The sequence below is a fragment of the Auxenochlorella protothecoides genome (genome assembly GCF_000733215.1).
Source record: "Auxenochlorella protothecoides strain 0710 unplaced genomic scaffold scaffold89, whole genome shotgun sequence".
Lineage (NCBI taxonomy): Eukaryota > Viridiplantae > Chlorophyta > Trebouxiophyceae > Chlorellales > Chlorellaceae > Auxenochlorella > Auxenochlorella protothecoides.
In genome coordinates, this window is record NW_011934129.1 from 67,149 (window position 1) to 88,608 (window position 21,460).

Here is a 21,460-nt window from a genome sequence, read left to right on the forward strand (position 1 = left end):
GGGTCAGGGTCGGACCTGGGATACATTTAGGTGCAGACTGTGGCTGAGAGGGAGCATGCTGTATATCTCACAACCAGGCCCTGTGCTGCCATGGACCCCGAGGGTGGTCACCCCTGCATGATGGCAGTGGTGCCCTGCCCTGGCCTCGGCACGGGACTCAACCAGGTGCCACGTCCTCTGCCCTCTCCCGCGCCTATCGCTTGGCCCCTGGCTTCAGGCACACAACATCAGTACACTCCATTCGTTTGCTTAAACACCCCTGACTGCCCATCTTTTCCTACAAGTCAGATCCCCTGCCTTTCCCCCCAACCCCCCTCCCCCCACCACACCCTTTCCCCGCCCGCGCAGGCTTCAGCGAGTCGGTGCAGGTGTTCAGCGCGGCGGACACTAACTACCCCGTGAACGCGGCACGCTGTTGCACGCCCTCCCTCCTCCTCTCCAACGGCGACGCCTGGGAGCTGGAGCGCTGCGCCTGCTCCCCCGGCGATCCCGGCGCCGACCCCTCCGTGTCCTGCGGCGGCACCAACACCCACAGGCTGCTGGCCGGGTACGCAGACCGCCGCGCCACGCCGCTGGGCCAGTCGGTGCCCGTGGCCCCCGCTGACTGCTGCGCGCTGTGCCTGTCGCGCCACTTCCACCCCATGTCCCAGTGCGACGACCTGGCCAACTGCAACGAGCGCGGCGTGTGCAACCTGGGCGCCTGCGACTGCTTCCAGGGCTGGGCCGGTCCGGACTGCTCGGCACGCGACGCGCGCGGCGGCCGAGGGCGCGGCGTGCCCGGCTGGGCCATCACCCTCATCGTCCTGGCGGGCCTGCTCGTGGCCTCCCTGTTCATCCTGGTGGGGGGCCACGTGCTCAACCTCCTCGGCGAACGTGTGGGTGAGTGGTGACGCTGGTGGGGTTTTGAGGGAGGGGGGCCGCGGTGAGTCCCCGCGCCGGCAGACCCGGGGGCGCTGGGGTCTGTGCGCCCAGCGTGGGCCTGCATCCCCGAGTCCTGTGCGACTCCGCCCCATCACGGGCCAAACGCACCGCCCCGCGCGCCCTCGCAGACGCGGCGGCGGGGCTGGCCGGCGACCCCGACTCGCCCCGCGCGCCCCTGCTCATCCGCATCGACGCCGGCGACGCCGGGTCGGTGGGGTCCCAGGATTCCGACAGCGACGCGTCGGACGCGGAGGACGGGCAGCTGGCGCGGCGCATCGCGGCCGCCATCCATACCCTGAACACGGGGGCGCCTGGGGGCCTGGGAGGGGGTCTGGAGGCGAGCGACGCGGGGCCGGGGACGGGCGGGGACGGCCCGAGGCGCTCCCCGAGCGCCGGCCCGCAGGACGATCTGGAGGGTGGTACCCTCCGGACTGTGCCCCCTGCTCAGACGGCCGACCCGGGCGGCCCAGACCTCGCAGCGGCGCCAGACTCTGCAGCGGCGCCGCACGCCGCGGCCGCGCAAGCCCCCGGACCCCCCGCCGCCCCCTACAGCGAGGGACCCGCCAGCGGGATCGCGACCAAGTCCGCCGCGCAAGGGACCCGCGGCGGCTGCAGCCTGGGGCGCGACTGCGCGGTGTGCATGGTGCGGGAGTGCCAGGTGGTGCTGGTGCCCTGCGGCCACACCTGCCTGTGCAGGCGGTGCAGCCGGAAGCTCCAGCGCTGCCCCATCTGCCGCAAGGACATCGCGCGGCGGCAGCGGCTCTTCCTGTAGACAACGCCGTCGGGGCCTGATTCACAAGGCCGATCTGTACACTTCTGTACCCCAGCAGGGAGGCACACCCACCTGCACTCGCTTGCCATTCACGTCACTTGCGCCAAATGTACCCCTGCACTGTGATGCAAGCCCAGCAATGTTGCTTGTTTGCATTTCCGTTGATCCCACGGGACAACCCTCCCGCAAGTACATCCTCAGGTGTGATGGCCTCAGCTATGTGACTGCAGCAGCGTTGCTTCATATGTATTCTGCAAGAGTGTCAGGGTCGGCAGGGCGGAGTGAGGGGCAGCCTTCAACAGGGAGGCAACTTGTCGGTATACTGTAAAGAGTGGAAAGATCAAGCACGAGCTGTATGGGTTCTGTAAGACCTGAATCCAATATGTTGCAACACAGGCACGAAGCAAAATACTCCCTCACTCAGCCGTTTACGGGTCAATGTGGGTGTCTGTCCAGGTCAAGCACTGGCAGGCGTGGGCGCCCGACAGCACAGGCTCAGAAATCTGCGCTGCTGCCGCGCTTTCCTCCCTTGCCCCTCCGCAGGCTGCTTCGCTGCCGAGGCATGCAGCTGGCCAGGCACCCGTTGCTCGTCCAGGGACGCTTCTCCCAGCTTGCTCGGGAGCAGCGTCCCGCCGTGGCTGGTGGTGCGGCGATGGGTGCCCCGCACGAGCCCTGTTGCGTCCAGGGGCTCCCCCGACGCCCTTTCCAAGAAGTTGTCAAGGAGCTCCCCCGCCTTTGCAAAGGCCAGCGCAGACTGCGCCTCAGGCGGCCGGTCGTCGCCTGCCGATCTGTGACCGCGGTAGGTCGAGGAGTGTTGCGCAGGGTTGCTCCTGCTGCCCTGGGACGCGTTTGGTTCGATCTTCAGGATGCCAGCACCTGAGTTTGAGGCAGGGTAAGGGGAAGATAAGTTTGCAGCATGACTGTGGTCATATGAGGATGTTTTCTGACTTGGAGGTGCAGGATACGCATGCAACATGGCAAACGTAAAGGATGGCGCGACAGTTGCTTATCTTTCATCCATCCACTCCTGTCCACAACACCCTCAACGGCCCGATCCCCACTGACCTGTCAGCCCGAGCAGCAAGCTGACGGAGGCGGTGTTGAAGGATTCGACAACCATGCTCCCCATGCTTTGAGCCACTCGGCTGGGCCCACGCGAGAGGGCAGGCGGCAGTGGTCCTGCAAGACGAGCCCCAGGTGAGACTTGTGGGCAGGGGATTGTGTGCACGACGGGGTGGCTGCTAGCCAAACTCATCTACGTGATGACGAGTAGCGCCAGGGAATGGAAACAGCAGCACAGCGCAGCACAGATACTCCAAACTGGGAAAGCAAACCTGAGGTCCAGATGTCATGACGGTCCCAGCTCTCAGCCCTCGCTGAATTGCTCCACTCAGCCTGAACAAGAATGTAAGTCCGATGTCAAATCGCCGGGCCAAACACCTCCGCGCCCCCCCAGGCAGGTCATGCAGTGATTGCATAGATCTCCACTTGAAGCCCTCGTATTGCATGCTGCTAGCTGTGGCCGCTTTTGGTTGCCCATCAATATGGCCCTGACAATGGACACCAAGCCGCCAGCCACCCTGCAGACCTGTTCAAATTCTGCAGAACCCTGACCCCGCTTCGATCTGGGTGAGACTCTTTCGGAGGAGAACCCGAGTGCATCGACCCAGGTCCTGACCCAGCGTGGCAGGGTACTGAGCTTCGGGCCCTCCATGCCGGTCGTGGTCTCTGGCGGCGGGGCTCCTGCCGCGGCCCCGCTGTACAAGCAGGCAGGGCGCGGCGCATCGGCCGTGCGAGGCTTAGGGCTGCTGAAGGACTCAGATTCCCCCTCCCGCGCATCCCTGCACGGGTGTGAGATTTGGAGGGCGGCTGCAGTGCTGTGACAGGCTGAACTCTGTGGGGAGTGCTGGCCGACGTGCCCTCGCGGGTAGCAAACTCCATGCTGGCAGTGCACCAGAAGCCGCACGAGGTTTCCCTGGCAAACAGTATCAGGCGCTGCCAAGGCCACGACCCCTGAAAGTACCCACTGGAGAGCGGCTCACATGTACTCTGTGGCTGCTGGGGTGACGGAGGCGGAGTGCACCGACGCGTCGGGGGTAGAGGGCGTCGCGGGAGTCGGCCCCGGCCTCCTTCCCTCCCAGGTCGGGCGCGGGGAGGTCTGGCCCGAGTCCGACGCGGCCTCCATCCAGGGCACGCCCATGCCCACCTGCGGCCTGCCGGCCAGAAGACGCCAGCCCTCCCCCGCCGCCAGGCACTTTTGTCGGTAGGTGCACCAGGCCCCCACGATGGAGGGCAGCCGGCTGCGGGCGAGGGGTTGAGGGGGGCCGAGGACCTGCTGAGTGCTCCATGGGTGCCCCAGATGCTGCGGCCAGCCCGCAGAGCGACAGGCAGAGGCACGGCCCGGCGACCGGCAATGACCTTTCCTCCCCCCGAGCCCAGAGTCGGGAGTCACGCGCTGACTCACCGGTATGTCGCGGCCAGCTGGTCCTTCACGATCCCCTCCACGATGCGGCCCAGGCCGAAGATGCCCACCCGGATGCGGCCCTCCAGCGTCTGGCGGCAGGCGTCGGGGCCGGTGGGGGCCACCGTCAGGCGCAGCCGGATGTCCAGCTGCAGGTCGGGGGGGGAAGGGCTGAGGTCCAGGGCTGGGAGCTCGTGGCCCACACGTGATTCCCAGGCCTGCTCCGCATGCTGCGCACCTTGTGCCCCAGCATGGGGCTCTCGGTGCACACGGACAGGGAGTAGGGGGGCCTGGCGAGGTCCGAGGGAGCGTACTCAATGATCTGGGGTGGAAGGCGGGGGGGGGGTGGGAGGGGGTACTCCCGACAGCAGCGCCAAACAGGGCAAGGCAGAGGCCCACCCATCTGCGTCTCCCAGCCACAGGGTCATGCGCCCTGCCGCATGTCCAACTTCGCACATCGTGAAACTCCAGCTTCTGGAAGCTAGCCTGGCTCTGCAGTGCTTTGGGCACCCAGGCCCCAAAGTCGGGGCTGGTGACCAGCCGCACCACCTGTGAGCCCTCAGGTGAGGTCCAGGCCTCCACAAACTCCATGGTGCCGATTTTAAGGGTCTGAGAGGGCGATAGTATGGGTCGCTTGCACTCCCCTGAGGTATCTGCTGCCACTGGGGCCTCCCATCACCGCTGCTCACCCGGCTGAGCAGGTCTCTGAACGCCTTGCTGTCACGCTCGAGGATGTACCTCTCCGCATTCAGTGGGAGGTCAGCAGACACAACGAAGAATCCTTTCTCCTTCATGATATGATTTTAGGCGCGAGTATGAGGAGCCAAGTGCTTATGCGGGCTCTGCTACGACGACGACCGTGCGGTGTCGTAGGTGGCCATTCCGAGGTGGCAACCTGCCCGGGCAAGTAGACGCTTACGTGAGCCCAGCTAGTTGTCCGAAAAAGTACACAACTATAATCACCGACAACTTAGTTTGATTCAGGGGCATCAGGCCCAGAAGGTGGTGGGTCGGAAATTTTGACGCTGGGAGTTGGGGCGCGCGGCAACAATACGATGAGCGTCTGGTTAGCTGGACGAACTGATCATCTGTCTTGCAGGTGGCTTGAGTTTGTCAATGGTCATAAGGGGTAGGAAAGAAGCCAACTTGTCCGAGGACACAATCTTGGATGCTGTTCCTGTTCATAAGCCAGGCAGGCAGCGAGGGCAGCAGGCAGGGCAGCGAGGACAGCAGGAGCTAAAGCTTCCGTCCTCAGTACTGCATGGAATAGAAAGCCGACGTGCCGTCGGGGAGGACGCGGTCCCTGTGTTCCTCTCTACTGGAGTAGGGAACTGCGCAGAAATGGAAAAAGGGTCGGTGATGGGAAGTGCGGGCCTGGGTCGGGAGCGGGGGTGTCACGGCGTGGCGTGTGGGGTGCGTGCCTTGCTTTCTCGCGCTGACTCTGCATCATGAAGGATCAGTGCCGACTGGTGTGGATGGGCGCATCGGGCAAACGCCCAGCCAGCCGCATGAGGACCTCTTGCCACTGGTGAGTGTGAGTCTCATCCTGTGAGCCCCCTCTCTCCTCCCTCCCTACCCAAGCACCCCCTGACACCCGTCGGGCCACCCCCACACCCACACAGCTCACCCGGGCGGGGCGCCGGCGGTGCCTCCTCACGCGCGCCCTGCTCCACGTCGCCCTGCTCCCCCGCCGCCTTGTCCACAACCTGCACGTCGCTGAGCCCCGGCGTAGCCAGCGCCGCAGCCGCCAGCTGGTCGTACAGGGGCTGCATCTCCGCAGGCGCCTCGACCTTGCCCTCCAGCAGCGCCGAGGCGGCGACGGGGCCGCCGTAGGCCGCCGCGTTGGCCGCTTCGTCCACGGTCAGCAGGCCGATGGCGTAGGAGAAGTCGAAGGAGGCGCCGCGCAGGGCGCCGGAGCCCACGGTGCCGTAGGAGGCCGCGGGGGAGGTGAGGAAGTCTCGGCGCACGCGCGTCGCCGCGCCGCACAGGATCCCAGACTCGATGCCGGTGAAGGTGCGGTGGCGGCGCCGCTGCACCTCGGCGCGTAGCTTGGGCGTCATGCATGCGGTGACGGAGGCGGAGTGCACGCGGCCAAAGCCCAGGCCCAGGCCCGTGGTCTCCAGGCGCAGGAAGCAGGGGGCGCTCCAGCGGGGGGTACCGGCGTCGTCGGAGGGCAGCCTGCGGCATGGTGATGGGGAGGGGTGTCGTGGGTGGGAGCCGTGGTTCATGGCGCCAGGCGCCTTGTGCAGGAAAGCAGCCCTCCTTGGGCATGGCCGGCAGTGTATGTGAGTGCGAGGTGGCATGTGCCGGTGGATGTGCCTCCTCCCTCTGGCCATCCCCCAAGAATGTGATCTGCAGGGAACGGTTGTTTCATGCCAGTCCTTCTATCAAGCTGGCGTCCCTGATAAAACTTGTAATGTCCCAGACTAGTTTATTCTGTCTCGCCCCAGGGTTGTCACCCCTCTCCACCTCCCCCCCCTCCCCCCTCCCTTCAAGCCCGCACCTGTGTATCATGAAGCCGAACCCGTGGGTGCGGGAGATGAGACACCCGGTCTTGCGCGCCCGATAGAAGACGAGGGAGTCACATTGCGATATCCAAAAGGGCTTCATGAGGGCTTTCGAGCCGACGATGGGGGTCGCATCGCCGCTGGACCCCTCAGCCGTGACTGCGGACAGGTACTCTTGGCCATCCTGACAGGCCTGCTCCAAGGACGACAGCTTCGCCTTGTACTCCGAAGACATCTTCGCTCAAGGATACTGCACCACTGACATCAAGCCGGCGTCGGTCACACGTTCCCTGTCAAGGCCGAGCCTCGCTTTCGAAAGTATCACGGTGTGTGGTGTGATCAATCACGCGAAAATGGGGTTCCCTGAACTGCGACGCCATCCCTTAGCATCTGCACTGAAGAATTCTACTGCTCCCCCCTAGACCAGGATTCAGGCAGGTTTACAAGGGGCACACACGAGATTGACAGAGGATGAAATGTCAACACTTCAATGCAGGAGCAGGTGGAAGAAAGGTGGGGTCGTGCATTGAGTGTGGCCTTGGGACACACGTCACGGAAGCATCGCTCGAGGATCACGCTCTGGGCGCTCATTCGCAATCGTATCAGGCCTCGCGTATCACCGTGCCGTCGTCCAAGACCACGCCCTGGTTGGGGTCATGCCCTGCAGAGCGAGGGGGAGTCCAGGGCTGTGAATGCTGAGGGAGTAGAACCAGGCGGTGCATGCCAACGCAGCAGGCCAAAGCTTCACCAAAAATGTGGCTGTCAGATTATCAGGGTGGCAGCACAGGCTCCAAGCAGATGTGACCTGGGACAGGCTGAAGTCCTCCCCCCCCCTTCCCCCCTTTCCAAAATCCCACCGATCAACCTCCAGCACTTCAAACTCACCCAGCGTGGCCCGGTCCAGGCTGCTCCTGGTGAGGGAGGGCGCGGCCGACACCCTTTCCACGCTGTGCACAATCTCCGCCAGCTCGCCATATAGTGGCTGCATCTCGGCGGGGACATCCACCTTGCCCTCCAGGATGGAGGTCGCGCTTGCGTCGAGGCCGTAGGCGGCGGCGTTGGCCTCGCCATCCACCATGAGCTGACCGGAGGCGAAGGAGAGGTCGAAGGAGGCGCCGGTCACGGTGTGCGCGCCCACGGTGGCGTAGGAGGTGGCGGGGGCGGAGATGAAGTCGGCCTGGTCCATGATCCGGCTGCCGCACACCACCAGCGCGTCCAGGCCCGAGAACTTGCGCCGGCGGTGCTCCTCCAGCGTGTCACGCACCCTGGAGTTCATGCACACCGTGAAGGAGGCGGAGTGCACCCGACCAAAGCCCAGGCCGAACCCGGTGGTGCTCAGCTTGACGAAGCAGGGGGCACTCCAGCGGAAGAGGGAGGGGTGGTCCGTGGGCAGCCTGGAGGACAGGGTGGGGATGCGAAGATGGACGGAGGCTGTGAGGTGATGCGCCGAGGTGAAGCCCGGTCTGAGTCGCATCGAGCAATCCGCGTCGGAGGAAGGGGAGCAAGGGACTGCCCAGCCCGAGTGCCGCGCCCGGGGCGGTCTCGGCCGACCGACCGTGCCTCACCTGTGAATCAGGAAGCCCTCTCCTTGGGTGCGGGAGATGAGGCAGCCTGTTTTCCGGGCTCGGTAGAACAGGATAGAATCGGACTGCTCGATCCAGAAAGGTCTCAGGGGCGAGCGGAAGACATTCAGGGGGCGGGCGTCGTTGGACCGGTCGCGGGCTGTCACCTCACGTAGGATGTCCTGACCGTTGGCGCAGGCCGTCTGGAGCTGTGTTCTGTTGTCGGTCGACATCTGGAATTAATTTATATGGAAACTCACTGGTAAACCCTGCGTGTGAGGTTGTGGTTGTGTCCCGTCGTCGGTTTTACGCGCTGTATGCGCGGAGTGGCGTGCTTTCTAGAAACGCTCCGCGAATGGTATCGCACGACCATCACCCAATTGAGCGAAACATCGCGATCAAGTGAGCCATGACTCAGCACGCTTCCATGAAGGAGTCTTCAGGTCTATAAAATGAGCATACACGGGCAACAGACTGCCTGTGCTACCCGTGTGAATATGGCCCAGGACGAGGAGCTTCCCCACTCGGCGGGAATTCATGAGGATGTCAGTCAATTTAAGCTATGCATAATGATGAACTTGATAGAGCTATCTAGATTCTTGGGGAGAAAGCATCTCAATGGACGTTCCCTGAAGTCCACCCCCGGCCAAACAGGGATGCGCTGAGACAGCTGTGAAGCGCCTGGGTCCACTTGAGATCGCTCTCACGTGGACCTTCGAAAGGAATTAGCATGAATTTTATCATTAGATCTGCCGTACTGCACTGATGTCTCTGTTCTGATGGGTGCAGCTGGAGTTTTAGTTTCTCCCCCTAGGAAGACCCGACCACGTGAGAGAAGCTCCCCTCCATGGGCAGGGCCGAGGCTGCAACCCCAGGTACCGACCCGGATCGCTCGTTATTGGAATATGGACCCTGTCTCCCCAGAAAGAACCAAATCATCTATAGCCAAGCCAGGTGCAAAGGTATCCCTTTATACCTTCGTCGCCTCGGCTGGGGCGGTCCTCCTGCGGCACGCTCCCGGTGATTCCTCATTGGTGCCCCGCAAGGGCTTCGCCGTTCCTCTGGCCATTGCTGCTATCATTAGATGACCATGGCCCTTACCTCGGGCCCATACTGGCGCCTAGCTGTGGCCCTGTCATTGGCATTCGCCGCGTGTACGGTTCCCGGCGCGCGCGCTCAGGGTGCGTCTCCAAGGGCTGCATGCCCCTGGCCTCCTCTCTGCTACATTTTGCTGGCCAGCAGTGCTAGTCTTGCATGCGCAGACTCGCGTAGGGGCTCTCTATAGGGCGTTTCATCCCACCCCCCCTCCTTCCGCCAACTGCAGGCAACTCCAGCGCTGTGTCCCTTGTGGCCACCGGACCTGTAAGCATCTGTTGGAGGGTCTTAAAGGGGAGGAAACTCAGTCCAAAGTGCCTAATGTTGAAGCAATGGCCCGAGATTGCATGCATGCGGAGTCCAAGCTGCCGTTCCTCGGCATGCGGGGAATCACGCTCCCGGGCTTTAGTGCTCACTACCTCCCCGCTCTGCCCACATGGCAGGTGCTGATCAATGAGATCCTGGCAAGCAACACTGCCGGCCTGAAGGACTCCTCTGGCAAGGCCTCTGATTGGCTGGAGCTGCGTAACACCGGGTCTTCCACCGAGGATCTCGGGGTGGGTGGGGGGGGGTGTCCACAGGCTTTGTTGCATTTTTGAACTCCTGGCTGCCACCAATGGGGATTCCCTTGGGAAGTGATGTGTCCCTGGTTCTGCAAGGCTGCAATGTTGTTTGCCCTTTGCAATCAGGCCTTCCTCTGACATCTGCAGGGGTATGTCTTGAGCGACGGCGAGAACAGCTGGACCATCCCGAGCGGGGTTTCCATTCCGGCGGGGGGCTACCAGCTCATATTTGCGAGTGGAAAGGGCTCAAAGTCTGGTGAGACTGGAATGTGGAGGCATAGACATTGCAAGCGGAGGTGTTGTTCCTCGCATCGGGTCAAAGTGCACAGTTGTGCAGCAGGGCAGGCATGGTCCACCTCTGGGTAGATGGGCCGCTGGCCTCCCTGCTTCCAGTCCTGGGCTCTCATGACCTGGGCACGCCCTCCACCGTCGCACAGGTGACGCAGAGGTGCATGCCAGCTTCAAGATCGGGGCCCAGGACGCTGCGCTTTCCTTGTCGGACGCCAGCGGCAACGTGGTGTCGGCGGTGCCCTACCCCACGTGCGCGAGGAGGGGGTGGTGCAGGGGCACTCCTGTCTCGCCAGGGTGTCGGCGTCATCTCCTCGTGCGCTGCCTGTGCCTGGCCCGCATGCAATCGGCTGCCTGGCCACCAGGGCGCCACCCTCCCATCCTTCTTCCCATCCCTCTCACAGCACGCCCACCGACGTCAGCTTCGGGGTGGTCGGGTCTGGTCAGACAGTGCAGGCCTCCTCCGGGGCTGCAGCGGCCCAGTACGCCATCTTGGCCAGCCCCACCCCCGGGGCGACCAACTCTGCAGCACGCACCGGATCGCCCAGTGCCGCGGGGTGAGGGGATGCAGCTGGCTTTGGGGAGTGAGGGACCCAAACTCGCGCGATTCTGGCCTCAAACGTGCTCCTTCTCCGGAAGAACAGGACGCTGGGGATCCCAGGGAGGGTCAGGTCTCCGTTGGATCTGTTGAAGGATTGCAGCCAGTAAGCCGAGATCAAGCATTCTGCTCCCCCACCCTGTCCCCCACAACACCACAGGACGACTCGGGATCCAAGCCCCCGCCCCGACGGCTCCAGCGCCATCGCCATCCAGACCAGCGCCTTCCCCAGCCAGTCGCCCATCGCGGGGGTGGACCTGGTGTACACCATCAACTATGGCAAGGAGGTGGTGGTGCCCATGAGGGCCCAGTCCCCAGGGTCAAGTGTTTACGCCGGCAGCATCCCCGCATCGGCCGCCGCGGCCGGCACGCTGGTCAGGTGGCACGTCGTGGTCAGGGATGAGGCCGGGAACGAGGGGCGGGATCCGGCCCCGCCCGAAACCACTGACCCACAGAACTTTGGGACCATCGTGGCGGACACGTCGGACTCCACCTCCCTCCCCATCTTTGAGCTGTGAGGCCGGGGGCAAAAGATGGGAATTGGGAGGGAGCCTGATGGGTGCCTTTGTCGCTTGTTTGCAAGCCAAAGGTGTTGGGGGGTGACAGGGGGGGTGTCGCGTGAGTATTGTCCTGCTGAGGCAGGACTGCGATTCCCACCTGGTGCCCAGTCAGCCTTTCCGAGGAGCCTCCCGTCTCTGAGTGTCTCTGCCAAAATCCTGCTCCTCGCATCGTCTCCACCCCTGGCCACATAAACCTGCGCAGCTTCTGTGCGGATGCCAACGCGCCCTGGAGCACCGGGCCCGAGAGCGGGGGCCAGGCCCTCACGGGCGGCAAGGGCTACGTCGATGGCTGCTCCCTCTGGTTCAACGGGACCTACTACGACAATGTCTCGCTCAGGTGCGAATGGACGCCTGGGCTGACGCCAGTGTGCTGCAGGCCTGGCAGGGTTGTTTTTCCCAATGGAGACGGGCCCCACCTCGTGGAGGCAGCGGCAACATGTTCCTCAGCGGCTGTGAGCGACAGATTTGGCCTCCAGCCAAAGAATTCTTGCCCTGCCACTTGACCAGTGTGGGTTTCCCCATGGTGTGTCAGCTCAACTGCACAACTCTTCTTCACAACATGGAACCTGTGTACTCGCAGGCGCAAGGGATCCACGTCCCTGGCTTGGCCCAAACCCAAGATGAGGGTGTCGGCGGGAAACCAAGGAAAGGTGAGGTGCAGGAAGCTTGCCTGAGGATGACCGGGACCGTACTGCACAGGGATGATAGGCTCACTCTGATGGACCATTGACATTGGCCGGTGGCTTCCAGGTCCAGATGTGGCACCCCCTGCACGTCTGCTTGTAGGTGTGCGAGCGCAATCACAAACTCCTCACACCTGGTCTCATACCCCTTGGCACCAGGTCTTTGCCACCTCAGCGGGCTACAAGGTGAAGAGCTTCTCCCTCAGCGCAAGTGAGTGCCAGCTTTTGGCAGGAGCTGCAATGTCGGGGGTCCTTGCCCTGAGTGCTTGCACACGGTGTCCATGCATCCCGGCATATCCCTGTCACAGCAGGGGCATCGCATCGTACATCAGCCCTGAGCCTTGCAAATCCCTCTCTCAGACTGGGCGGAGCCAGGGGAGAACACCTTTACGCGGGAGCCGTTGGTCTGGAAGACGTTCCAGTGAGTGGGAAGGCGTCACTGGTGATGGGCAAATGGTATTGCTCCGGTGCACTTACACGTTTCAAGAGCCAACATCTCCCCCGTGCCGGACCACTATGCCGTCACCAATCCTGAGTCACATATACTGCCCCATCGTCTCCTGCAGGGAGATGGGAGTGGACTACCTGGAGTCGTACCAGTCCCATGTCCGCTTCAACGGCGCCTACTTTGGCCGCTTCATCTACGTGGAGGACTGGACTCCCGAGTCGCTGAAGCGCAACGGCTACGACACCAGTGACATTGGCTCCCTATTCAAATCAGAAAGTGGGGAGTACAGCAACCTGCGCTGGGACCTGCCCAAGGGTGGGGTTTTGGGGGGGGGGGGGGGGAGGCGCAGCATGCTTCAGGTATTTTGGGTTCGTTGGGACGTTGGTGGGGGGGGGGGGCTCCTGTGCCCTCCCCGCTGGGGTTGGGGATGACCATAGTGGACCACCAGGGATGCTGCACGTTGGGGACAGTGTCATACTCCAATATCCCTTCAGAAACCTGCTGCACCCTGCTTGCGCCTCGACCGCATTGCTGTCCTGAACTTCCCCTTGGCCCCCTCTCCCCAAATGCACCTGCAGACCAGGTGCCCTTCTACTGGGGCCAGGATGAGCCCAAGGCGGACGAGTCGGCTCTCCTCCTCGAGCTGACGCGGGGCCTGGCCGGGGCGGGGTCCAAGGAGAGGGAGAACTACCTCTTTGATGGCCTGAACCTCCCAAAGGTGAGGCAGGCGCAGTGTGGTAGGGGGCAAGGGGGACGGAGCTTCCCTCCAGGCAGGCGTGCATGCCATCGAGTACTACCTGCTGGGGTCCTCGGTGGTGGTCTGGTGCCAGGTTGCTCAAGCCACCAGGCCCCACTGGGTGTCCAGCTGTGCATAGAGCCTGCTCGCTGACCCCCCACCCAATGCATGCGTGTGTTGCAGCACCTAAACCCCCTTCCCACCTCCCTCCCCCTGCTGCCCCAGGTCATCAACTACATGGCCGCCCAGACCCTGATCCTGAACCAGGATCGCTGCACCAAAAACTACTTTGTGTACCGCGACCGACCCAGCGGCCAGTGGTCCATGCTGCCCTGGGACGTGGAGTCGGGGTTCGGCATCGACCGCGGCCTGGGCGGCGTCCCCGCTCCCGACTACTGCATCCTGGCCTGCGACCAGTGGAACTCGCCGCTCTACTGCGACCGCAACCACGTGCAGGACCTCACCGTGTCCACGCCCTGGACACTCATCCTCTCCAACTACAGCCTGGGCACCAGCTCCGGGGTGAGCACTGCCGGCAGGCGCCTGCTCCGCTCCGACGTTGTCGACAGGCAGCTGCTGCAGGCGGCGGCTGCCTCTGGCGGCGCGCTGGCCGAGATCGCTCCCAATGGCGCTGCGGAGGTGGGGCTCAAGCTGCCGCTCAACTCCACTGTGCCGGCCAACGCCCAGGACGACCAGACCCTCCTGGGTGAGCCTGGGGGGTTGGGGGGCTCTGGAACAGGGTGGCTGGGTAAAGGGCGGAGGCAGATGACAGATGGCTGGGTCGCCTCTCACGCGGCAGGCTGCTGTGTCGAGCCATGGATGGCTTGCTGTGGAATCTTCACATCGATCTGGAACACTTCCAACCCCCGTCCCAAACCTGAACAGGCACCCCGCCCACGGGCGCAAACGGGACGTACAACTACATGCTGGACGCCGTGCTTTCCTTCCCACGTACGCGGAGCATGTACATGCGCCGCCTGCGCTCGCTCATGGACGAGTTCACCAACGGCAGGCTGGAGGGGCTGGTGACCAGCTTCTACGAGCAGGTCAAGGAGGAGGCCACCAGGGACAACGCCAAGTGGGGCAACCCAGGGACCCCGCTGCGCGGATACCAGTGAGTCGCGGGGGAGCAGGACCTCTGGTGTTTTGCGTGTGGTGGGGTGACTTCGGTGCTGTGATGCTGGGCCTGCTTCAGCATTGCAGCGCCATTCAATCTCAGCATGCACGTCCCTTGGCCCCAATGCCGAGCCTCTCCCAATCATCTCGACTCCCGCCAGGTCGCTCACGACGGAGCAGCTCCCCATTCGCAAGCAACAGCTTTACAACACTTTCGGTGTGGACGGCCCCATTCCCCTCATCCCAGGTGCGTCGCATGTGCAGCACGGAATAGAAAGCGTGGGGGGTGAGGAGGAGAGTCTCAGGCCACTAAAAGCCGTATGCGTTGCTATCACTCCGATCAACTGTCTTCCCAGTCACCCCTCATTGCACCTGTGTGTTCTCACCACCTCTGCACCAGCACAAGGTTTTCAAGCTCCAACCTCCATCTTGGATCCTTTCCAATCGGCAGATGCTCAGCCTTCCAGCTACCGCCTGAACCTGGGCTCTGTGAGTGGCGACGCCGGCGGGTACGTGGAGCTGGTCAACCCTAACGACTTTGCCATCGACCTTTCCGACGCCAAGCTCAGCGGGGCGGCGGAGTTCACTTTTGCTAAAGGTGAGGAAATGGTATCGCTTGGGAGCTTGAAGCCAGGGACCAGGAGCAAGCATCGTCACCCATCTCTGTGGCCGCCCAGGTTCCCACCACCCCGGCTATCCCCTCACGGTCGTTCTCCACCCTTCAAACCCACAGGCACCACCGTCGCGGCAGGGGACTCGGTGCATGTGGCAGCCGACGTCGGAGCTTTTGTCAAGGCCAAGGGCGGCGCGGGCCTGTATGTGGTGGGCCCCTTCTCGGGGTCCATCCAGGGACCGGCCGCAAGCGTGAGCGTGCAGAGCGCGGGAGGGGACTCCCTGGTAGGCTGAGGTGCAGAGCTGGATATCTCTGACAGCCGCAACCCATGCCCCTCACTGTTTTTGCAACAGCCATACACCATTCAGACATCCTACTCCCTGGACCTCCGTCCCGGTTCCTGTACCTCTGATGCCGCACTAGGCTAGATCTGCGTCGCACTGATGTAAAGCCCGACACGCCTTTTCTGGTCAGAAACAGCCTCGAAAGGTACACTTTAAGAGCATCAAAGAGTCCGAGGTGGGCGAGCTCACCATATTACCAGGCTGTCATTCTGTATTTTGTACGTCCTTTGCTCAGAGTTCGACCCGGGAAGCGCATATCGGACGGTCCTGTGTAGACTGAGTGCAGGACGCGACAACCCGGGCGATCGGAGCTGCTTGGGAAAGTGACAGCACCGTTACATGCGAGAAATGTAATGACAACGGCTCGAATCCCGGGCAGAGTTGGATATAAAGGCTGCAAGAAACTTGTCTCGTCTTGCCAGAGTTAGCTCACACCGCGACCGCCCTCCGGACAGCCCTGACCCCGCCGTGGTCACGAGCCCATCGACACGCTGGGGGCCTCGTTGCAGGCGGGAGGCTCCTTAAAACATCATTATGGGATGCAGGGAGCTACCATGGCTCGCGCTCCTTTGTACACTGGCAATGCTCCGGCCTAGCACATGCCAGTCCCCAGGCGCGTCAACTGCATGGGCCCGGGCGGGGAGGGGCGGACGGGAACGCGACAACCCCACGGGTTGCTGGGCATTACGTCCAATCTTCCTTGGTAGATATACAATGTCTTAATTTACCATTTAAACCCGCAGGAATCCAGCTGGTCGTGGGTGATGCTCCTTCCCCGACACCCAGCACCGCGTCGAGCCAGGTGTGTACTCATCGTACCGCAGCACAGTCGTTGGTGCCATTCGAGACGAGACTGCCCGATTCTGAGTGTAGATATATATGAGCAAATACCTCCTTTGTACCCCAGGTGCGGATCAATGAGGTCGTGCTGACCAACAAGAATAGCTTCACAGACGCCAATGGGGACTCACCCTCGTGGGTCGAGCTGTACAACACGGCAGGCAGTCCAGTGAACCTCCAGGCAAGAATACGGGGAAGGGATGTAAAGGTGAATGCGTGCTGATCGCCTCAGGGCCATGAGTATAAACGCTGTAACATGTGCAGATCCAGCACATCACGCCCTGTGCCCCACGTGACACGCACAGGGGTACCAGCTGACGGTCAGCAAGGCGAGCGGCAAGGCGTCGGCATGGACCTTTCCTGCCGGAGTCTCCGTGCCCGGGAATGGGTACCTGCTCATCCTCGCCGATGGTCTGGACACAGGTGAGGGTGCAAAGGCTGGATGTGGCATGAGGTTCTCACTCCTTGGAGAGGGATTCCATGCGCAGGCAATCGATACTTGTCGTCCGCTCACGCATCTGGCCCCCAAACACCAGAGAGGATGATTCCACAAAGATGCAAGGAGTATAGTCCTCCCAGCAAGCCATGCACTGGACATCCCCAGACTCGCCCTTCATCCCATCTGCGCCGCCACCAACTCCTCTGCAGTGTCTGGGAGCGAGGTGCACGCCGGCATCAAGCTGTCCGGCTCCAGCCAGGGCCTGAGCCTCCTGGATGCGTCCGGGGCGAGCATCGGGAGCTGGGACCTGCCCGAACTGGCCGATGACCAGGCTTACGGTGTGGCCGAGGGCGACGTCCAGGCTCTGGATGGGCCCTCGGGCACATCCCGCCTGGTGTACCTCTCCCAGCCGACCCCCACCTCGGCAAACTCTGGGGCTGCCGACACGGGGCCAGTGGTCGCACGGTGGGTGGCTGGGTGGGCTGGGTACTCGATGGACTCACCTGCCAGCTCAAGCGCTGCGGATGGCTGCTGGGATGACTCGTGCCCACATAGGTCAGGGACGCCTCCCTGCTCCGGCAACAGCGCCCAAAACCATGTCATCCACAGCGCTGCACAGACGAATGCAACCTACACTGATACACCCCTCCCCTCCCCTTTCCATTGCGCCGTGTGCAGGGTGACCGAGGATCCAGCCCCCCGCCCAAACGGCGGCTCCGCAATCCCCATCTCGGCCGTGGTCACTCCCCAGCAGGCGACAGTGGCCGGGGCCACACTCACCTACGTGATCGGCTACGGCTCCCCCGTCAGCGTGGACATGGCGGCGACGGGCGGCACCTACACCGCCGACATCCCGGCGGCTGAGGCAGCTGCCGGGCAGCTGGTGCGCTGGTACGTGACGGCCACCGACGCGGGCGGCCGCAACACCGTGGTGCCGGCCAAGGACTCCAACGGCGCGGTGCAGTACTTTGGGACCATCGTGGCAGACCCGACCGACTCTGCCAGCCTGCCCATCCTGGAGTTGTGAGTCTGGTGCAAGGGGGGGGTGCACTTGGGATCCGGGGTGGTCCTAATTAGAATCCGTTTGGATGGGGTAGTCTGTGCCATGCATGTATGGGAACCTCATGGGGCAGGTGTTTGAATGTGTGAGAGAGGTGCTGTGCCCAAGCATCGAGGCCAGTGTGCTGTTTGTGATGACAAGAGCCCTGCCACGGTCATGCAGCATGACCAACAATGCACTGCCCCCCCTCCACCCAGGTACTCGGAGAACGACAGGGCCCCCTTCAGCACGGGTCCCTCCTCCAATGCCATCGCAGTGCCAGGCGGCAAGGGCGATGTAACCGGTTGCTCCGTGTGGTTCAACGGCACTTTTTACGACAACGTCTCCATCAGGTGCGGAGAAGATGTGCAAGCGGCTCATTGGTCGACGGGGAAGCAATTCGAGGTGCGACACTCCTGATGAGACATCACCCTCTCACCATCATTTGCCTGCCGCAAAACCCAGACGGCGTGGAGCCACGAGCCTCGGTTGGCCCAAACCCAAGATCAAGATCAAGTCCGAGAATGGAAAGGTGCCAGGGAGGGGAAGAGGGAGACTGAGTGTCCCCTAGTGTCGGGAGCTATTTGCTAGGCCGGCGTATTGAATGAGGGAGTCCAGAATCCTCGCACACCATGGCTTGTGACATCCTGCTCCCACCACTGAGTAGGTCTTCAAGCTCGGGGGACTGGACTACGAGGTCAGCGCATTTGGACTCAACAGCAGTGCGTCTTGGTGGTGCAGAGTGCCCTTGATCCTTGGCTGTATAGGGTTCTCTGAGTCGGGGATGGCCTTTGTCAACGATTTGATGGGCAGGTCTTGCTTGTGTCTTTCACCCAGGCAAAGCCCAGAAGCCGTGTGCCACTTCCTACCTACCTCACAGACTGGTTTGAGCCTGGCGCCAACACCTTCACAAGGGAACCCCTGGTCTGGGAGGCCTTCAAGTAAGTTGGTGGCAGTCAAAGGTCGCGGTGACGGGCATGTTGTCATATGTGAGAACAAGATTCATCCATCCTTGCACGGATGTGCCACCTGCACGAATCTGTCGTGCCTAAACTTGCAGCAACCACGTCCCTCCATACCCCAACATCACACAGCCAAATGGGTGTCGAGAGCCTGCTCTCTTTCCACGTCCACGTGCGCTTCAATGGCAAGTACTTCGGGCGCTTCAGTCTGCAGGAGGAGTGGAGCAAGGATGCGCTTGAGGTGAGGCAGTACAAGGGGTGAGGGCAATCATTGCTGGTTCCTGCCTCGATTTGATTTGCCTCCATGGCATAGGCTGGGAAGCCCCTCTCCCCCAATCAACCCATCCACCAATCATACCCCTCCTAAATTCCGCAGAGAAACGGGTTTGACACCTCTAGTTCGGGGTATGGCCCCTTCTGGAAGTCAAACTCCGGCATCGGCACCAACCTTCGCTTTGGCGTCACGACAAGTGCGCAGCATTAGTTGTGGAATGTCGAGGGTGTGGATTGCTCGTCAGTGCAGGCCTGGTGTGAGGGGGCACTGGGTGTAGGATATTCCCGGCCGTGCACTTGGGCATTCTCTGCCAGGTCTTGAGCACACCTGTGTCCAAGTACGGAGGGCCCCCTCAGGTCTTCAGAGCGGTGAACGTGTGTGCTGCGCCATTTCACCTTTCCCTTCTTCCCCAACACTCCCACGCCCTACCAACAGCGGACCTGCCCGTGGTGTATGAGCTGGAGAGCTCCAAGTCCAAGCAGGACGCAGCGGTGCAGGCGCTGGAGGCCTTCACCGCCGGCCTGGCCGGCGGTGGCCCCGTGGCGCGCAGCAAGTACCTGTTTGACGCAGTAAATCTGCCCCAGGTGATCAACTACCTGGCCGCCCAGACCCTGATCCTGAATCAAGACCGCTGCACCAAGAACTTCTACGTCTACCTGGACGCCTCCAGCGGCCAGTGGTCCATGCTGCCCTGGGACGTGGAGTCGGGGTTCGGCATTGACCGCGGCCTGGGCGGGCAGCCCGCCCCCGACTACTGCACCCTGGCCTGCGAGCAGTGGAACTCGCCGCTCTACTGCGACCGCAACCACACTCAGGACCTGGTGATCAGCACCCCCTACGGCCGTATCAGCCAGCCCGTGACCCTGGGCGCGACCTCTGGGACGCCGGCCTCGCGCCGCAGGCGCCTGTCCAGCCTGCAGACGGCGCTGGGCACGCCGCGCCTGGGCAGGAAGCTGCTGCAGAGCCTGTTCCAGGACACCACCGTGGACACGGGGGCGGGGCAGGACCTGGACTCCGACTACGACGCAAACCTCACCAGCGGTAGGGTTGTAGGGAGCGGGGTTTTTGTTCATCTGTTGCTTACTTCTGCATGGAAGAGAGGGTGGGGTATGTCGAGGGGAGTTTGCATGGTTTGACGAAGGAGTGTGTGGGAAGGTGTAGGGCAGGGTGGTGGGAGTGTCACACGAGTGCAATGCAACAACTTGCACGGACCAGGAGAGACCCAGCAGTGAGGCTCCTGGATGCAATCCTGCGGCCCGACTCGGCTCCCTCAGCTGTGCACTAGAGACCCATGCATGGGCCCCACTCCTGCACTCAAGCTCTCCCCAACACGTTCTTGCTCTCCCCCTTTCCCTTCTTCATCAGGCCGACCCGCCAGCGGGGCCATAGGCAGCTACAACTACCTGGCTGATGCCGTACTTTCCTTGCCGAGGACGAGGGCCATGTACATGCGCCGCCTGCGCACGCTGATGGACGAGTTCACCGGTGGCAGGCTGGCGGGGATTGTGACGACGCTGCACACGCAGATCAGGGAGGAGGCAATCCGAGACAACGCAAAGTGGGGCAACTCCGGCAACCCAGACACCGGATACCAGTGAGCGGCCAGTGATGGGTCTTGGTTGTGGGGCTCTTGGGGGTTTGACATTCTGAAAATCCCGTGCTGGGCTCAGGGTGCAGTAGAGGAGGGTGGGCTGCTTGATGGAGTCCAAAGAAGAAATGGCTGCCCGTGTGTATGCCAACTCGCTCTAGGGGTTGCACAGTCACCCAACCTGCTCCCCACCACCCTCCCGCCAGGCAACTCATCAAGGAGCAGCTGCCACTGCGGAAGCAGCAACTGTACGATGTCTACGGCCCCGGCGGCGATCATCCCTTCATCCCAGGTACGAACCTGTTGCCATGTGCTTGCTGATCAGTGCTTGGGGTTGGGAGGCGGTGCTCAGGGGTGGAGCTAGACGATGTGGGATGCAAGGTCCAGGCAGTCTGCAGCTGTTGAGCGGAAGATCAGCAGGAATGCATGCGGCGTGTGGGACCATGGGCTGCCGCAAGTGTCCCGTGCCTTTGTGCTGTCGCTGGCAATGCACGCCTCAGAGCACGCACGCCTGCTGCAACCTCAGCCCTCCCTACCCTCTGTGCAGGTGCACAGGCGGCCGGCGCTGGGCTGACCATCGGTCAGGCCCACACGGATGCCGGGAGCTGGTTGGAGCTGACGAATCCTGGGGCAGAGGCTGTAGATGTGTCTGGCTGGGCTCTGACTGGGGATGTGGACTTCACCTTCCGACCAGGTGAGCAGCTCGTGAAAACCAGGAGTGCGCATGGTTTGTCGGGCGTGATGGGGAAAACCGCACCTTGACACCAACTCACATCAACCTTGCGACACATACTCGCCCTCCACCCTGCCCACCTCTAGGAACCGTGGTGGATGCTGGGGACACCATCGTGGTTGCAGCCGACATCCTGCAGTTCAAGGCATCCTACGGTGGGCAAGGCAAGTATGTCGTCGGCCCACTTCCCCAGCCTCTGACAAGCAGCAGCCCATCAGTCAGCCTCGTCAAGGCCTAGGGAGTTGATGTTCCAGGCTGTGGAACGTACCTGTTAATGTTCTGTGCATGCTTGGTAGCTCTGAAACCCATTAAGATTGT

The 21,460-nt window shown here is 62.5% G+C and overlaps 6 protein-coding genes across 6 annotated transcripts in view; 3 read left to right on the forward strand and 3 right to left on the reverse strand.

The window, feature by feature from the left end:
- The window catches only part of F751_6428 (Baculoviral IAP repeat-containing protein 3), a gene marked incomplete at both ends in the record, with an annotated part of 3,010 nt that extends 1,317 nt beyond the window's left edge, over positions 1-1,693 (forward strand). Inside the window, 3 exons of the mRNA XM_011397483.1 lie at positions 349-879; positions 1,050-1,250; positions 1,518-1,693. Coding sequence (XP_011395785.1) covers positions 349-879; positions 1,050-1,250; positions 1,518-1,693 — 908 coding nt within the window. The remainder of the gene's footprint in view (positions 1-348; positions 880-1,049; positions 1,251-1,517) is intronic.
- Positions 1,694-3,731: 2,038 nt separating this feature from the next.
- On the reverse strand, positions 3,732-4,948 carry F751_6429 (hypothetical protein; the record flags this gene model as incomplete). The annotated part of the gene is made up of 5 exons (XM_011397484.1): positions 3,732-3,993; positions 4,158-4,303; positions 4,393-4,476; positions 4,611-4,763; positions 4,844-4,948. 5 exons carry the CDS (start codon positions 4,946-4,948, stop codon positions 3,732-3,734), a joined length of 750 nt encoding a protein of 249 aa, XP_011395786.1.
- A 457-nt stretch (positions 4,949-5,405) lies between these two features.
- Positions 5,406-6,764, reverse strand: F751_6430 (hypothetical protein; the record flags this gene model as incomplete). The annotated part of the gene is made up of 3 exons (XM_011397485.1): positions 5,406-5,485; positions 5,782-6,332; positions 6,658-6,764. The coding sequence occupies 3 exons, from the start codon at positions 6,762-6,764 to the stop codon at positions 5,406-5,408; spliced, it is 738 nt and encodes a 245-aa protein (XP_011395787.1).
- A 499-nt stretch (positions 6,765-7,263) lies between these two features.
- On the reverse strand, positions 7,264-8,456 carry F751_6431 (hypothetical protein; the record flags this gene model as incomplete). Its single annotated transcript, XM_011397486.1, has 3 exons — positions 7,264-7,322; positions 7,547-8,055; positions 8,227-8,456. The coding sequence occupies 3 exons, from the start codon at positions 8,454-8,456 to the stop codon at positions 7,264-7,266; spliced, it is 798 nt and encodes a 265-aa protein (XP_011395788.1).
- A 1,242-nt stretch (positions 8,457-9,698) lies between these two features.
- Positions 9,699-15,216, forward strand: F751_6432 (hypothetical protein; the record flags this gene model as incomplete). The annotated part of the gene is made up of 16 exons (XM_011397487.1): positions 9,699-9,875; positions 10,029-10,137; positions 10,319-10,421; positions 10,574-10,726; positions 10,928-11,281; positions 11,530-11,664; positions 11,908-11,977; positions 12,170-12,221; positions 12,371-12,431; positions 12,577-12,773; positions 13,037-13,176; positions 13,420-13,900; positions 14,080-14,308; positions 14,472-14,557; positions 14,762-14,908; positions 15,044-15,216. 16 exons carry the CDS (start codon positions 9,699-9,701, stop codon positions 15,214-15,216), a joined length of 2,667 nt encoding a protein of 888 aa, XP_011395789.1.
- Positions 15,217-16,363: 1,147 nt separating this feature from the next.
- On the forward strand, positions 16,364-21,380 carry F751_6433 (hypothetical protein; the record flags this gene model as incomplete). The annotated part of the gene is given in 15 exon segments (XM_011397488.1): positions 16,364-16,399; positions 16,413-16,530; positions 16,756-17,011; positions 17,225-17,569; positions 17,804-17,938; positions 18,051-18,117; positions 18,253-18,307; positions 18,466-18,526; positions 18,680-18,788; positions 18,924-19,017; positions 19,257-19,862; positions 20,187-20,415; positions 20,616-20,701; positions 20,957-21,103; positions 21,229-21,380. 15 exon segments carry the CDS (start codon positions 16,364-16,366, stop codon positions 21,378-21,380), a joined length of 2,496 nt encoding a protein of 831 aa, XP_011395790.1.
- Positions 21,381-21,460: the final 80 nt, after the last annotated feature.